Source organism: Trichosurus vulpecula, chromosome 4, assembly GCF_011100635.1.
Source record: "Trichosurus vulpecula isolate mTriVul1 chromosome 4, mTriVul1.pri, whole genome shotgun sequence".
NCBI classification, from domain to species: Eukaryota; Metazoa; Chordata; class Mammalia; order Diprotodontia; family Phalangeridae; genus Trichosurus; species Trichosurus vulpecula.
This window is the reverse complement of record NC_050576.1, coordinates 259,235,526-259,254,111: the sequence shown is the minus strand read 5'-3', so window position 1 is coordinate 259,254,111 and position 18,586 is coordinate 259,235,526. Positions and strand designations below refer to the sequence as shown.

The 18,586-nt window shown below is 38.6% G+C and overlaps 1 protein-coding gene across 3 annotated transcripts in view; it reads left to right on the top strand.

Annotated features, from left to right (window-relative positions):
- The window catches only part of TSC22D2 (TSC22 domain family member 2), a 54,946-nt gene extending 46,552 nt beyond the window's left edge, over positions 1-8,394 (top strand). For 2 of the 3 annotated variants that reach the window (XM_036755856.1, XM_036755855.1), the window contains 2 exons: positions 3,465-3,516; positions 4,901-8,394. In XM_036755856.1, coding sequence (XP_036611751.1) covers positions 3,465-3,516; positions 4,901-5,161 — 313 coding nt within the window. In that variant the 3' untranslated portion in view covers positions 5,162-8,394. Of the gene's footprint in view, positions 1-3,464; positions 3,517-4,900 lie in introns of those variants that run through there. The other variant, XM_036755857.1, reaches the window with a different exon arrangement.
- Positions 8,395-18,586: the final 10,192 nt, after the last annotated feature.

Sequence of the window (18,586 nt, the reverse complement as noted above, 5' to 3'; positions counted from 1 at the left end):
GATTGGATATAAGGATGAGACAAGAGCATAGTAGATGTCATGTGGCCAGTTGTACTTGGAGAGAATAAGCCCCGTCTGACCCCCCTCTCACCCGTAAAATGAAGCACATCACTTTTGATCACTCAGCAGGTCCTTTTTCTAGTTATTGATCAGTAGCATTTTTTTAACCTAATAGAAAATAAAGACTGCTTTGTCTAAAAGACTATTTGGGAAGGAATTATCTAGCTCTTATGGAATATCTCTAGTGCTATCAAGAGGCTAACAATATTTTTTACATCATATCCTCACCCTTCTAGCAAATATTAAGTACATATTATGTGCAAAACACTGTGCTGGTAATGCAAGGACATCAGTGAAACCACTTGTGCCCAGTAAAGAGCTTACAGTCTGCCAAAGAGAATGCAACATGCATACAAATATAGTGCAAGAAAGTATGAAGGCTGGAGCACTTGGTAAAAAGGGGCTCAGGGTATGCTTTGGGGGAGGGGGAGCACTGACATGGAGAAGTGACTAAGATGCAGAGATTGGGCATATTGACTGTGGAGGTGAAAGATGGGGTGATTAATTCTTGGAGCAGCCGGAAGTCTACTCTGGCAGAATCGTAAAGTGGGATTTATTTATTTAGTTTTTAGTTTATTTTCATGGTAAGTTCAAGTTCATTTTCCCCCCCTCTTTTGGAGCTTGCCTTAGGCAAGAGTAGAAGATTCTACTGTGTAGAAGTTAATACAGGGCATCAGAACTATTAGTGCAGTTTTAAGCTATAGTAGCACTAAATTAACTTGAATTTTTGTATCTAAAATTGTTGACTATTTTTTGATTTTCCTTTAAGGGAGAGCTTATGTGAAGCCCTACTTTCTTCAGCTGTATTTATCAGTTCATGGTTTTATAGTGAGAGTTGCAATGTAGGCGAGTTTGGATTCTATTCCTAAATTAGATAGATAGATGGATCTCTTGATAGGAATGCAGGTCAAGGCATATGCAAGACCTAGAATTAAGCCTTCCTTGCCTCTAACTGTTAAATGTGATACCAGGGATAAATAATTTAACCTCTTAGTAAATTGAGGAGTCATCTTTGTAAAAAGTAATCCTTGCATTTAGAAAGGTGGGTTTTGACCGAATGGGGAAGCTGGTCAAATGTTGAATGTCATTTTCAGGAAAATAGTGAGTTCCCCATCATTATTGTTCTTCGGGGGTTATTCTGTAGAGACACTGCTGGTATGGGTTGGAGAAGATAAATTTTGGATGTCCTTTCCAACCCTTTTTATGAAGAAGATTGCCAAAGGAGAGGGAGGGAGAAGGGGTGGGGTCAAACACAGATATCTAAGTAGCTCCTTGGAAAGAAAAAGAAGGGCCAGGGCCTGGGCAGTAATGGATATATGGTAGGTAAAGCTGAGGGCAGCAGCGTCTGGGGACTGGAGGATTGAGAACCAATGACCTACTGGCCACTTGTCTGGAACAGAATCCAGTTGCAAGGCAGTAGAAAAGATTCTGATTGGTCTATGGAGTTGCATGATTTCCTTGCTTGTTGTGGTAATGCACAAAAACTCAGCCCTGTAAAATGAGAGTTCTTCAGGGACACACTGTAAATGTCAAAGCAGAGAAGTAGAGGTAATGTCAAAGGGCCCATGGCGCTGGCCCTCCCTCTCTCCCTGGATCTGAGGACACTGTCTTCCTTCACAAGTCACTCCACCCCCTGACTGCTGGCAGATTTCACACCTTCCCCCGAGTGGGCATTGTCTCCCATATCTCTGCTTCCTGGCTTTCTTCAGGTCTCAGCTAGAATCCCAACTTCTCTAAGAAGCTTTTCCCATTCTCCTCAATGCTGTCCCTTCATCCCATTAGGCTATGAACTAACGCCTTGAGAGCAGGAACCGTTTTGCCTTTCTCTATTTCCCTCCAACGTAGCTTATGCCCGGCACATAGTAGGATAGTTGACTACTTTGCAAATAGGAGTTGTTTGATTTTGCCTTTTTTTAAAATTTTACTTGCTCAAGTTTATACTCTTATTAAATAGCCATTTAAAGATAACATTTAACATAAATGTTTGGCTAATTGGGAATTAACTGGAGTTTCAAGTCATAAAATTCCTTAGAAATGGTTTCAGTCTTGACATGTGGAAATTTAAAAATAGAAAAATAAGGAAGGTGTTCTGACCTAGAGTTCTGCGGCATACTTTGAATTTAAATGCTTCTTGTATTGTACACTTCGCTTTGGAATCTGATAAAATGTGGCCCCAGTCATTTTCATTAACACTTTTAGAAAATTTTCACAATGTAACTGGCAGTGAATCTTGAACTAAAGTATGTCATTAACATTCTGTTTTGTATGTCTTTTTTTTTTTTAGCCCTTTATATATGAAAAGGGCAGCATGATGTAATAGATAGATAACTGGTATGGGTTCAAGCCCCACTTCTCCCACATATGCCAGGTGACTGTAGTCACTTAACCCCAACCTCTCAAGTGCCCTTGGCCACTCCTCATCCTGGAGTAGGCCATTTCCTGTCTTTCATTTGGTGTATATCAGGGCTGTCCAAAATGTGGCCCGCCTACAAGCACAGAAACTTACATAAATGCTTTAGTAAAGGAAGCCAAGCTACCGCAGAGCTCTCACTAAAACGGCAAATCAAAATATATTGTCTCTTGTTTCAATAAAAACTTAAGGTTGGACAGCCCTGGAATATATCAAGAATTCAGCCTGATAAGGGTATCCGTTTATACAGAAAGTATACATTTTTTTGGTTATGTGGTTCATGTGCTAAGTGTTTTTAATCATTTCAAGGAAAAACTAACCTAATAGGATAGCATGTTTGTTAGGCATTTCAGCCTCGAAGGCCTTGACTTGCAGGCTCCAGAACACTAATCTCTTATATAACTTGCTGTAGAGTTTTCTGAATCTTTCTGATGGTTTGAGAAGCAGATATTAAAATAAGAAAATTATGATGTGATTCCCCCCCCCTTACACAGTTAAGTGATAATTGGAATTTCTACATTAAAAAGCATAAAAATAACTATCTTTTCTTAAGGTTTTGGTGTCTAGGACACTTTTATAAAAGCAGAACGTCTGGCTTTTAGCAAAACTAGTAGAGAAGTATGCTGATTTTTGAAACACGGAATGGCTTCTTAGCTGGAACAACATGTCTTTTAGTGTCAGAAAGGGAATTGTACTACAATGTTAAGAGAGACCTTCGCTATCTAATTGAGCCCTTTTATCTTACAGATGAGGAAACTGAATACCTACAGTTACAAAAACCCCGAAATGGATTAATTGTGATAATTTCAAATAACTAGTATGTTTTAGGTAAAACGTGATAAGTACTTATTAACAATTTGTCATATTGTTTTAGACAGTAGAAGAGGGTGGGCTAAATTCAATGCCTTGAATTCAATGCCTCGGACATAGTAGGCACTTAATAAATGTTACTAAATTGCCATTTGCTAAAATGTTTTAATTTTTTTTCTTCCAGTGCATCTGGGGCAAGTGTTGTAGCCATCGACAACAAAATAGAGCAGGCTATGGTAAGTAGAATTCTCAGCAAATTTGAACAGTACTTAAGCATTACCCAGAAAGTATTGGCTGTGTTGGTAAGTGGGTGTTTCTTTGCCAAAAATTAGTTTGGTTAATTTCTCATTAAAATGCATTCTTTTGATTGCTTATTTGTTATGGGGACTATTTTATTCAGCTATCTAGATGCCCCTAGATTGGCAGCTAAGTGGTCCAGTGAATAGAACGCTGGGCTTGGAATCGGGAAGACTCATGTTGCTGAAATCTGGCCTCAAACACTTAGTAGCTATGTGACCCTGGGCAAGTCACTCAATGCGGTTTGCTTCAGTTTTCTCATTTGTAAAATGATCTGGAGAAGGAAATGTCAAACCACTCCAGTATCTTTGCTAAGAAAACCCCAAATGGGGTCACAAAGAGTCGGATATGACTGAAGCAACAACTAGACCCCGTGTGGCCTCAAGGCCTGAACTAGATGCACGGTTTCGTGATTTCTACTTCTCATTCACAGAATCACAGCTCTCAATTTAGAGCTGGCAGGGACCTCAGAATTTATCTGCTCCAACCCTCTCAAGTCTTCATCATGTCAGTGAGGAAACTGAGGTACCCTAAGTGTCTCAGATTCATAGATGTAGAGCTTAAAAGGCCTACCCCTGCCCAGTGTCCTACCTTTCTGTGTGTGTCCTAGAAGTCCATGGACCCTTTCTCGGAATGTCACAAAGGAAGAGAATTATATTGAAATAAAAATGTAATTTCTTTCCTGTCCAGCTTCGGGGAGCCCTAAAATATTATCAATTATCAATGGACCCTTGGGGTTCTGTGGACTCTTAAGATTAAAATTACTTATATTCCCAGCTTTTGATATATAGCTAGGTGAAATACACATGGTTTAGTAATCTGCAATTTTTGGAGAATCGATTTAATTGTAACAATTTCAAAGATTGTTAGCAGTTGCACATTGTTAGACTTACATAGCAGACACCTCCCGCACTGCAGCCCTTTCGTTCCAGCCTCTCCTCCTCAATCTCACCTCTGCATCCACCTTTTTACTCTGCCATCACCTTTTGCTCCATTGGACAGTGACAATAAGCAAGATCTCATCATTGCTGGAATAAACAGTAGTTGTTGGTTTTAGCTTTATGGACATTGAGCAAACTACATTTTTCTTCCTATTCTAAAAAGTGCCACAAAGTACTTTAGTTGCCTCCCATTCTATTGGGAGCTTCATTTTCTTGTGCCCTCATAGAGACATTGAGAGCACACTGTAAAACATAGGTTGAAAACCAGTTTTCAGGAGTCAGTTTTTTTTTTTAAATGCTTTTCCCCAAACAACCGATTTGCTGAACTGTCTTTTATTTCATGTGAGTTGATTGTCTTTGACATTGCTAATTCTGTTTACAGGATCTGGTGAAAAGCCATTTGATGTATGCAGTAAGAGAAGAGGTGGAAGTTCTGAAGGAACAAATAAAAGAATTAGTCGAAAGAAACTCTTTACTTGAACGAGAGAATGCACTGTTAAAATCTCTTTCAAACAATGATCAATTATCCCAACTCTCAACCCAACAGGCCAATCCTAGTAGCACTTCTCAACAGCAGACAGTGATAGCACAGCCTCCGCAGCCAACGCAACCTCCTCAGCAGCCGAATGTGTCCTCAGCGTAAAGCTTTCTTGCCTCATTAAGACAAACCTGAAAGCAGTCTGTCCTCGTGTGCCACTGGTGTTCTCTCCACTTTATATGAAAGCAAGTAGCCACGTGTGTGTTTGGCCTTTTCAGTATTAGACAATCATTCTCCAAGAGCTAGTCCTCACTTTGAGATTTCATGCCGCACAGTTGATGTCCAGTTGTTTGCCATCAGGACACAAGGAAAGTCATAGATGAGGGTTATTAAAGCCAGGAAAGCCTGCCTGTGGCCTGGTGCGCATGAGCGGGCGGGGTCTTTAAGAGCTTGGGTGGCATTCAGTCTCCTATTGTCCATGGATTACCTTGAGCCTTCCTATCTTGTTATGAGTAACCATTCATCTAAAGAGCCGCCATTCTTTCAATAGAAGTAACATTTGCCTACATTAGTTTTCATTTCTTTATGTTTTATTTATTACAGGGCTGCTATTTTCATAATGTACATGAACAATGTCACAGAACTTTTTCTTAATTTTTTTAAAAAAATAAATGTAAGTATCAGTAAAGGAATTGATAGACGGGATTGCATTTACTAGATAAAACGTTTAGGCAATAATTGAACAAACGAATCCTGGCATATTTCTAACACTAATGGCAATTTACCTTTGGTATTTATTTTCAGTAGTAAAGACCCAGATTGAATGTAAATTTTGTATAGTGTAAGTATGAAGACCATAGTGCATCTGTACAGGTAGTCACCAGTTATTGTGATATAATAAATAATTGATGGGCTATTTTGATGAAGAAAACTTTGCTCATTTCTGTTTCTACTTTCTATAGAGAAATTGCCATGATTCCTCTGCTTTTCAACATTTCGTATGACTTTTTTTTTTTTGGGTGGGAATAAAAAGCTGTGAAATTGTTCAACCTACTTTGTAACCAAAGAAGCAAAGCTGTGTAATGGAGTTTTTTTTTTTACAATGCACATTCTTTATGTATTTTTATTTAGTGTTTTCTCATTCACAATTTTCTTTGCTGTCTAGCATGATCTGCATGACCTGTAATCTTTGAACCACTTTCGTACCTCATGTTTTTATCCAGCACTCTTATTGTAATATGTATTAGTCTGTGAACAATGTCAAATAAAAAGAACGAACAGCTGGTGTGGGTGGAGCTGAGCTAGTGTACTATGCACTAGGAGAAAATGAAGTGAGCCATCTTTTGTTCATTTAAAATGGTGTTTTGAATTTCGTATGCAGAAAACGTTTTGTTACATTGCAGATTTTAATGTATTTAATAAATGCAACATGCAGATTAAGTGCAGTGTATACTGAGTATTTAAATTAAAAATGTACATTTCATAAAATACAGTTTCAAGAGAAAGCATCATTTTGTGTATACTAACACATTAAGTGTATGTCAGAAATCGATGTATAAATATATATATATTTTAACACTTTTTCTGAAATTAAACTGCAGTTTTGTTGAAATATTTGACTCTACATGTGTTCAAAGTTTAATTGGACTTAACATTTCACAAAATTCAAACTCCTCCCTAATGAGGCAATAAAAATGGATATATTAGTTTAAAACCTTTTTATGTATAAAATGACTCGCAGATTGTTTCAAGGACTATGAAAAATTTTTAATCTGCCTTTTAATATTTACTTTGCTCACACTTGAATGGAAAATCCTTGTCCAACTTGACTTCAAATGACTACTTGAATTCAGGCCACCCATAGGAATAAGAACAATGGCTATATAGCAATGTTGTGTGTAATTAATTAATTTAGGAAAAATTTTATCCATTGTCCTGGGATGAGATCAATGAGACCTTCATTAGGGTCATAGATGTAGGCATTGGAAAAGCATCCAGCTCAACCACTCCCTCTTACATTTGAGGAAAGTGAGGCATGGAGAGGTTAAGACCTGCCTGAGGTCATACCAGGAGTATAATCTTCCCTTGAAAGTATTGCATTTATGACCATTTCTTCCCAGAGGTTGGTATAAAACTAAAGGTCATTCTTAGCCTTGTCCTAGGCTTAGGAAGATTTGAGTACTAAGCCAGAGGTAAATAGTCTTGATTCTTGTTATAGACAAGGAGGGAGATTGTTTTTGTACTATATGAAAGACAGTCATGCTTTTTTTATTTAATAATTGGCGCTTTAAAGTTAGGAGCAATTGTCTATCTAGCACAGTCTCTTGCAGTAATAATTCTCTATTTGTGGATTTGTTAAGAGGGTTCCTAAATAATGAGAGAAAGGAGTATTCTTTTGGAAGGATTAAAGGAACAAAATTGGTGGGGCCTGGCAAAGACCTCCTTGTGAGGATGTGAACAGAGGTTATCAGTGGAACCTAGTGAAAAGGTACCAGATAGAATTATTACTTGTTCTACAGCCCTGGCACATCACTGAAAAATTTAGTTTATAATACTGTGTTCTTTGAGGAAAAGAGAAGAAAGCCAGTAGATCTCACAGCAGTTGTCAACTTGTGGTTTTGGAAAATGACTTTCACGTAGTGTATATGTGCTAGCTTAATTAATCTCTACATTGCAGCACCCTGTAAATTTTCATGAGAAATTACTAAGGATCTTAAAAGTAAAAGCTGCTCAAAGAGAATTAACTAATACAAACAGGACCCAAACGCAGTCTGCTTGTTTCAGAATGAGGAAAAGTCTGACATTTGAGGTTTCACAGAGAATCCTTCTGGAATAAAAGTAAGGCTAAACAGAGTCCTGACTGCTGCTAGGTGAAAGTCCCCAGCACACTGCAACCCTGTTCCAGCATAGACTTGGGAGAATCTCTGTAGTCTCTAGGAAATTAGAAAATTTAGTTGAGTTTGCACTGTTAAAAAAGTTAAAAAATGAATAATCCAACAGCATTTTTATGCATGAAACAACACAGAATTTCAGGTATTCTGAACACTTCATTCCAACTTTCAACATTCAAGAAAACATTTACTGAATCTCCAATTTATATGGCACTGTACTAGGTGTTGAGGAGACAAAGTCAAAAATTCCTACCATGAAGGAGGTTGCTCTAATCCTGAACTAGAATGGAAAATGCTTGCCTTCTGTGATTTGAGATGATTTCTGCTTGACTGTACAAAGTGTGCATATGGTCCTGTGCTCACTTCTCCCTCTGGAAATGCTAACACTGTTCTAATGAAAGGGATCGATTGTCCAGCTGATCTACTTGGGACTGCACAGAACAGAACATCCAATGAGAATGTGTCTTTAAAAATGTTGTTTGTATATTAAAGAAATGTTTAAAGTGCTATACAGAAATCAGCTATTGTGTTTATCACCCACACAATAGGCACATCTTTTTTCTATGCATCTGGATTCTCAGTAATAACTTCATCACTATTTCTTCTGCATTAGGTTTGTACAGTGCTGAATATATTGACTTTCACATTCTTAAAAAGGTACCATTTTAGTACTTTGAGGCATAATGACAAGTCTTTATGCCTTTTTCCATCTTCAAAATACAAGTTTAATACTGCTCAATCTGAAGGTACTGGCAGGCTCTCAAATCAATGATAGATTTAAGTGAATTCTTTCTAGGTGTAGTTGGGCCAATCAAAACATGGCCAAAATAATACTTGAGTAGAAAATTGGATTTTAGGTCTTTTATTTGCCCTCTGTCAAAAATGGTATATTTTGCTGCAATAAAAACCAGTCATGGTGAAGTATTATTATAAATAAGATTGATAGCTTGTTTTTTACATCACCAAAATTTCCTCTATCTGCTTCCCCCTCAATCATCCTAATATAATATTTTTAAAGAAAAGTTTAGAAAGCAATGTAACTTGATTACATTGAAAAAAATTTGAAAATATATGCACCATGAAGGGGTGGACTGGGGGTGTCCTCTCTGTTCTGGTAGTGTTTGAGCTTTATAATTTTGTTACATGGGTCAATTTATTTTTGTGTATTTTGACTTATTGCCACACCAAAAGAAGCACCCACAAAAATGGTTACTTCTCAACTCTATCATGTCTACCTCCCAATTTAAAAGAAAACCTGATTTAAATGATTTGGATTTATTTGGGAGGGTCTAGGGGATTGAATAAGTAACTTAAGTAAGATGTGCATATCTTTGTAATGCACTTATAAGGTAAGACTGACTAATCTTATTTTTAAAAATCATGCATCAGTTGAATATGTTCTTGAGAAAGTATAAATATAGCAATATCTCCCTAATAACCTGTGTTTTGATATGTGGCTTGAGAACTACCAGAAAACCTGTCTTTCTGGCAGCCACTTTGTGGAATCAAATGAATGTAGAACTTAGTTGTCAAAATAAAGTCTTTTATCGCATCCTCGGCATTTTGCATTTGGCTTGGCATCCAGTAAATGCTTATTTTTAAGTTAGGAACCCATTCCCCTGATTCCTAAGAGTTCTATCCATCCTGCCACCCTAGAACACCCTCGTAAAAAAAAACTAAATTGTTGGAGGGCTGAGGAAACTGGACAATGTGAGGTGGCCCAAGATGCCACCCTTGCAGAGAGGTTGAGCCAGGCAGGCTCTGGCACATAATTAAAGGTCTGCTGGCAAGAGCAGGGGAGCCTTTTTATAGTCATTCCTGCCCTCCTAGGGGATCTTAAGGCTTGTCTTGCAGAATGTCTATCTGCTATACAGTCATAGCACAGCCTTAACCAAACCTTTCAATCCTGTTGTCCCCACTTCCTCTCTGCCCTCATTAAGCACAGGTTGGGGCCTTTCCCTCTGCCCCAAGCCTCACGTGGACATAGGCAGCTTTCTGATCCATTTTGGGTTACGACTTACATACTCTGACTCCTTTTTCGCAGTTTTCAACTCGTACAGCTGTACGAAGAATAGATTGGACGGGGAAAAGGTCTGAGGCCAGAAGAACATCTAGGAGATTCTCAGTGCATGGTCAAACACTCAAGTGTCTGTATGTCAGACACCGGTGCTAGGGGCTGTGGATACAGACAAAGGCAAAAGACAGTGCCAGCCCTCACAATCTAACGGGCATGACAGCATGCAGATAACTATAAACAAGCTAAGCTATAAACAGGGTAACCAAAAGAGGGAAAGCACTATAATTAACAGGGATTAGGAAGAACTTCTTTTAGAAAATTAGGTTTTTAGCTGGGATGTGAAGGAAGTTAGGGATGCCAGGAGGCAGAGATGAACATTCTAGGCGTGAAGAACAGAGACGATGTCCAGAGCCTGAAAGATGGACTATCTTGTTTGGGAAGATGCAAGAAGCAAGTAATTGGTGTAAGAAGACTACAAAGGCAGGAGAGGGGCTAGGTTATAGGGCTTTGAATGCCAAGAAATAGTTTCTCTTTGATCCTGGAGATGACAGGGAGCCACTGGAGTATGGGAGTAACAAAGTCAGACCTATACTTAGGGAAGATTACTTTTGTCAGTCGAGTGCAGAAAGGACCAGCCTGGGAATGACATGAGGTTAGGCAGAATCACCAGCACACTTGCTTGACTTGCTAGCCCAATAGTGTGGTGATAGGGAAGGAACCAGGGCAGTGGCAAGCAGCATCAGAAGGAAGTTGGCAGGTGTGCAAGAGACTTTGCAAGGGTAAAATAAGCTTTGGCAACATGACTATGAAAGTGAGAAATAGCGAGGAGGAAGCCTAGGTTGGGAGACTGGGGGCTTGGGAAGGTGATGATGCCCTTGACCAGGATTTGGGTGGATATGTAATTAGTTTAAATGGATATGTTGAGTTTAAGTTACCTACGGGACATCCAACTTAAGAAGTCTGATAAGCAGTTGAAGATGCAAGACTGAGGGTCAGCAGAACAGTTTACACTGGCTAGGTGGTCTTAAGAATCAAAATTGATCATAGAATAGAAATAAAATAGAATCAAAATAGAAATTGATTCAATTATAAGATCACCAAGTCTCATTAGGCTTATGTAGATGATTGAGAGAGCAGTCCACTTTAACTGGGACCTAAAGCAAGAAGAGGAATAGGAGAGACAAGATAGAGTATATGTGATCAGAGTCGGACCTTGAATGCCGGGCAAAGAGGTTTGAACTGTTTTGAGGGTTGCTAAGTAGCCCCAAAGATTTTTGCTATATATGAAACCTTCAGGGACATGGGTGTACTTGAGTTGAATGTCAAAGTCAACAGTGGATTCAAAGAGTCATCCAGAAGGAAGGAGTGCATTCCAGGCCTGGTTCAGCCAGTGTGAAGGTGAATGCCATAATGGTGGTTATTTATGAAGAACTATAAGAAAGCCAGTTTGGCTGGATTGCTGAGCACTTCCAAGATTGTGACCAGGTTGTGAAAAGTTGTTCCTAGAAGCAATTTAAAGCCTTTGGAATTGATTAAGGGAGTTATGTGGTGAGACTTGTGCTTTAAAAAAAAAAATCCCTTTGGCAGCCGTGTGAAGGATGGCTTGGAATGAAGAAAGATGCAAGACAGAGAGATCAGTGAACGGAGCGGGGCAATAATCCGAGCCGAGGGTCAGGGTCCGAACAATGTCAATGAGGTTAGAAAGGGGTCAGATGAAAGAAGCTGTGGAGGTAAAAAGAGCAAGACTGGGCCACAGGATGGGTATGTGGGGTTTCTAGGAGGGAGTATTGCTTCCTCCTAATTGTAGATAGGTGTAAAGAATTTAAGGAGAGAAAGTGAAGGCGGAAAGACTTATTAGGCAGTTATTAAGACAGTCCGGGCAGGTAAGAGTGAGGTCACGGCAGTAGGAAGAAAGAAAAGGAAACGTCCAAGAGGTTTTGTGGAAGTCAACCTAACAAGACATAGGAATTAAACACATTTATGTGTCTATATGCATACACACATGTACATATACGTACATGTATACACACACACACACACATATAATGAAGGAGAGGAGAGGATCGGACAACACTGAGGAAAGCAGGGTGGTGGTGGTGCCATCTGTAGATAATGAAGTCAGAAAATGGAGTAAGTTTTGGCGAAAGGTAGTAAGCTCAGACTCTTAGGGTTCCGCAGAGACTAGTCCAACTGAAGAATCTTCCTTGCAATGTGCTCCCCCAATGATCATCCAGGGGAACTCGGAGACCTCTCAATGAGGAACTCACTGCTTCCTGAGGATGGCCATACTACTTTGGAACAACTCGGTTACCACAGAACTAGTTGCCAATTACTAGAGCTTCTGAGTAGGCATAGACAAAAAGTGCAGTCCTCAAGATTTTCAAGAAATGGCTCATGTTCCATCTTATTTCTCCCTGCAGTGTCTGAATCTAACTTCTGAATTTAGTTCAGTTCTGGGGTACTCAACTAGCTTTTCTACTAGCCACCAAAGCTGCCAATAGTAAGTATTTTGAACACTCAAATAGATCTTCCCTCTTGCAATCCAGATCTCAACCCATCCTGCCTTCTTGTCTATGTTCTTGTCGGTTCTTGTCGGTCTGCTGTCCATTTTCCATTAGCAGCTCTACTTGGTTTCAATTCCACGAATATCCGAGTACCCATTTGTGACCTCTCTCCCTCCCCCCACCTTTTCAGCTTCCCCCATTAGATTGTAAGTTCCTTGAGAGTAAGGACTGTCTTTTTATTTGCACACACACACACACACACACACACACACACACACACACACGGCATAGTGCCTAGCACATTGTAATTGCTCGATAAATGTATATTGAATTGTGTTCTCTGATGGTAATGTCTGCTGTGAAAAATCTGCACACCCAACATCTCCCCCACCTAATGCTCCTGACAATAAGGCTGCATAAGCCAACCCATGCACTTGTAACAGAACTCAACTCTACACTCCAACGCACCTCACCCATCCTTCCAGTGCTGCAGAGATCCAAAGGGCAGAAATTTGGTCAGGCTGTGATACCATGGTAGTGCTCTGTGCTTACCCTGAGAATGGAGGAACAGAGGGAAAGGTACAGAGCAGGACAGGTGTCTGCCCTGCAACCCGGTACCTGAACCACCCAGCTCATCCCAGGGCTTCAGAGATCCGAGCTCCTAAGGGCAAAAATTTGCTCAAGCTCTGTTCCTCTCAGCCAGAGAACTGAAGAATAAAGGCTGTGAGGATAAGAGATGTGGGGGACTGTGTGGCACTCCACTAAACCTGAGGGGACATGTCCTACAACCAGCTAGTACCAGTTCTGTCCCCACAGAAGTCATTTGGGGCTGGGACCAAGGCTGGTGAATCATGAATTGCCCAGTGTGGGGAAGGCTGAGACTCTTATAAATCCTACCACCAGGGAAATGACCTTTGAAGAGAAGGGACAATAGAGGAAACTAAGGAAATGGGGGGAAAAGGCTAAAATTACTAGAGATCTTAGATGCCCTCACTCCCTTGATGGGGAGCACAACAGAAAAAAGGGGGGCCAGAGTGCAAAATGTCTAAGGCAATAGCAGTTAAAGAGGAAACCCAAAATTGGTATGCAATTAAGTATAAGGGCCATGAGTCAAAGAATAAAAGTCTAGAATAGACCAAAAGGGATGATAAATAATGAAGAGAATGAAGGAAATAAATTCTTTTTAGAAAAGGCACAGAAAAAGAAATTTTAAAAACTAATGAACAAAATAAGTTGAAGGGGACAAGAGATAACATCATTTGTTGTTCTCTTCCTTCTCGAAAAGAACCATGACATCAGCAAGGTGATGCCATGACATGCAAGTGAATTGGATTTAAGTGGGGCAGGGCTGTGCAAAGTCACCAGCTTCATTCTCTCCTCAGGAGCCATCTGGGTCCCATGGCAAGATATAGATCCTGGAGGAGAGATAGAGAGGGAATGAAACTGGTAAATCAGAAGAACACTAGGATATCTAGACTATACAAGTGCCTTTCATGCCACCCTTAAGGAAAAGATGGAAAAAAAACTTGAAGAGGTATGATTACATGAATCAATGAAAACTCAGAAGGAATTCCGTGGTGGAGCCCCAAGATCTGTCTTTGGCTGAGGGCTGTTCAGAACTTTTATCAATGGCAGTTGAAACCTCAGAAGGCATTCTTCTCAAATTTGCAATTGACACAGAGTAAGGAACACACTGAAAGCCATAACCCAAGAAGATCTCAACAAGCTAGAACATCATAGTGAAATTTGATAGAGGTAAGTCCAGACTTCAACACTTATGTTAAAAGCTACCAACTTTACAAATGCAGAATGAAGTAAGGGGGTGGGAGTGGTTGCAAATTCTGGTTAAGAAGGCTCAGCCTACTACAAAGTATGCATATCAAGTGATGATCAATCCAAAAAGAAATACCTATAAGCTTCTTCATCCATCCCAGGACTCTGCATTCCAGGAAAGCTAGGAGCTGTAAGTGTAGAAGAAGGCTTCTTTCAGGAAAGCAAGCATTTTGGACTTGAAGCCAGTAGCAGCACTGACTAGAAAGACCCTAGAACAGCTGGGCAACCATGCAGATACCCCAGGGGAAGTAGAAGCCAGTGGCAGAAGCCCACAACCATACCCCAAATAAGAAACTGAAGTTGGAGACAGGAGTAAACTGAAGAAAACACTGAAGGCACATTAAAAAACTGGAATCAAAAGATAGCCAAGAAATAAACACAGAATAGTAATTCCACAAGTCAATCAGTCTTGGGCTGGGTGGAGGTGTAGTTTGGGGGAATGTCATGATTGAATGGACTCTAAGAATAGCTGGAATAAATGAAGCAAGAGATTTTCTTTTAAATAAAACTTCATGTGATGAAGAAAAAAATTGGTGGGATAATAAATAGCTTAGGACAAAAGATGGAAAATATTATCTAAGCAGTAGATGCTCTTAAAATTAGAATGACAAAGAAAATTCAATAATTCTGGAAAATGGGACTATTAAGATAAAATGAAAAGATTTATAAAAGGAAGAAAATGCTATCAATATACCTCACCCCACCCCCCCACCTTGTAAAAATCTCAAAAACTGGTTGAAGAAAGAGGATAATTGGATTCTCTGAAAACGATGAGCAGACAAAAGATCTAGACACCATATTTTAAGAAATTACTAAACAACAGCAAAAAAACCAAAACAAGCTCAGACCTATTAAAATTAGAGGGCCAAGTGACATCAGAAAGAAATAACCAATCATCTCCTGAAAGAAACCCTAAATTGAAAACCCATAGGAATGTTATAACCAACATCCAGAGCTTCCAGGTTAAAAAAAAAATACTTCAAGTAGCCAGAATGAAAACATTCAAGTACCGAAGAACCACAATCAGGATCACATAAAACTTAACAGCAAAAGAAGAGGGGAATCTTCAATAATTTCAAAAGTGTTAAAAGGTTCTGAAGAGTTTGAGAAGCACCGATCTAATGGATGCTGCTATTCTGAGGGCTCAGGTTCAGAATTCTGGGGTGTCTCCATTGTTATCTACAGGAAGGATTTTGCCTTTCTCTCTCTAGGTGACTCATTGCTTCAGCTGGTAAGAGAAAGGAAGTGTAAGGAGAAACAAGGTCAGGGCTTGTTGAAGAGAGGAGGGGCAAAGGAGCAGCAGCAGAACAATTAGTTATTGCTTGTATTTATCAGCTTCCTTCTATTGCTCCGTCCTCTCCCTGGCAAAGAGGAAGATAGAAGAAAGGAGGAAAATGTATCAGATTGTGGTGAAAGGAAATGCACAATTAACAATTCTACCAGCGAACATGAGTGGAATGAACTCATACATAAACTATTTAGGAGATGTTGGAGAGAAGTAGCAAAGTGGATTAGAAAGCAGAATCCAATAAGATGTTCCTTATAAGATTCACACAAAGTGAAAATGAGAGGCCTGAGAAGAACTGATCGTGCTTCAGGCAAAGCTTTAAAAAAGCAAGGGTATCAATCCTGATATCAGAGAATGCAATCACTTTAAAAATGTGGTTAAGAAAGATAAGCAGAGAAAATATACTATGCTTAAAGGTACCACAGAAAATGAAATTGTGTTTTATGTATAATATGTATATAATACAAACATGCATGTACATGTATATATCAAAATATCAAATATCAAAATATATCAAAACATACAAATTCCATGATATATGTGTGCATACATATATGCAGACATATATACATACACATAAACACATATACACACACCAAATGATTTAGCATATGAGTACTTAAAGAAAAAGTTAAATTCCAGGGAGAAATAGACAACAAAACTATAATAATTGGGATCTTAATAAATGAAAATTAAAAAGTATAATCAATAAAGGAACTTTAAAGATAGGGTTCAAACTTAAACAAAGAACATATATTTGACTCCTAAAAAATTGGTAAGCCAAAGAGGAAATCATAGAAATAACTGATAATTTTTTGAAGACAACTACAACAAAAAGAAAGCATACTGACAATTTGGGATACAGTCAAAACATTGCCTAGAAGAAAATTTATATCTCTAAACATTTTCCTCAACAAAAGAGAGACAGAACAAATCAATGAATTGGTCGTGCAACTAAAAAAGAGTCAAGAAAGAACCCCCCCAACAAAAAATAGATAATTTGAAAATCAATGGTATTTTTAAGAACATGAATTGATAAGCAAAATTCAAATTTTTAAAAGAAAATAAATAAAATAGACAAACTATTAGCTAATCTGACAGGAAAATCAAATTGCCAATATAATTATTTCTTAAATTCATAACAAATGAAGAGGAAATGAAAGAAATAATCAGAAACTAATTTGCTCAAATATATGTCAACAAAACTGATAATTTAAATGAAATGGATGAATATTTTATGTGCATGTGTACACCCCCCCCACACATATATATATCAGAACAAGAAACAGAAAATTTAAATAACCCAATCCCAGAAATAGAAACTGAGCAAACTATAAAGGAATGCCCAAAGGAAAAAAACCTGAGCACCAGATAGATTTACAAATGTATTCTATCAAACATTGAAAAAACAATTCTAAAGTTATTTCATGCCAAACTCATTCTATGAGACAATTATGGTCCCAACAGATAAACCAAGAAGAGAACACATAAAGAGAAACCTGTAGCCTAGTATCCCTAATGAACATCAATATAAAAATGTTTGATAAATTATGAGAAAAGTGGTTACAACAACATGTTATATAAAGGTTATGTACTGTGATCAAATTCAACTTATGCCACAACTATAAGCTTTTTTAATATTAGAAAAATTATAAACATAAAAGATCATTTTTATCATAAAATCAATAAAGCCAAATGATCATGTCAATTGATGCATAAGAATTTTTGACAAAAATTCAACATTTAAAAAATTTAAAAGCATAGGGATAAATGGATTGTTCTGGTATATGGCAAATAGTACCTAGCTAAAATCAAAGGTAGTATTATACATAATGGAGAAACACTAGAGGCCGTTGAATAATATTATTAGCAGCTTAACCATTGTCACCATCATTATTTGATATATTTCTAGAAATGCTAGCTAACGTAATTAGAAAAGGGGCAGCTAGGTGGCACAGTGAGTAGAACACTGGCCCTGGAAGTCAGGAGGACCTGAGTTCAAATCTGGCCTCAGACACTTGAGACACTTGCTAGTTGTATGACCTTAGGCAAGTCACTTAACCCCAATTGCCCTGCCTTTCCTCCTGAAAAAAAAAAATTAGAAAAGAAAAAGAAATTAAGAGAATTGTTGTTCAGTTGTATCCAACTCCTTCATGACCCCATTTGGGTTTTTCTTTGCAAAGATATTGGAATGGTTTGCCAGTTCCTTCTCCAGCTCATTTTGCAGATGAGGAAACTGAGGCAAACTGGATTAAGTGACTTGCCCAGGGTCACTCAGCTAGTAAGGTCTGAGACCAGGTTTGAATTCAGGTTGATGAATCTTCCTTGGGTCCAGGCCCAGCACTCTATCCCCTGCACCACCTAGTTGCTCAAATGAGAGAATAAGCATAGGCAAAGAGTAAACAAAAACAAATTGGGGGGGAGGGGCAGAAGATGCTACCTTAGAGAGTTAGATTCTCATTAGTGGTTTTAGATAGATAATACTATTAATCATATTTACCATATTTATCATACAGTATGCTAAGTGTGGGAACTGTGCTAATGAATGGATGTTGAAGACAGATTTCCATTCCATGTAAGGAAAAAAATGTCATCTAAAAATTTGACAAGTATGCAACTTCTATCTTCAGCAAATTCGTTGATAAACATTTTGAACAACACAAAGACAGGATAAATCCCAGGGAAACTTTGCTGAAGATCTTTTGATATCAGCTGATGAGTAGATGTGCTAGGTGGCTCAGTGAATAGAGTGCTGGGCCTCCATTACCAGGCTTTCCTGACTCATGTCAGGAAGACTCATCTAAGTGACTTCAAATCTGGCCTCAGACATCTATTAGCTGTGTGACCCTGGGCAAGTCACTTAATTTTGTTTGTCTCAGTTTCCTCACCTGTAAAATGAGCTGGAGAAGGAAACAGCAAACCATTCCAGTATCTTTGCCAAGAAAAAACCCACAAGGGATTGTAAAGAATCTGACTTGACTGAAATGACTGAACAACACAAAGAAATGGATGCATACAACTTTTAAGTGCTTGCTTTGTGTGAGGTACTGTGCTCAG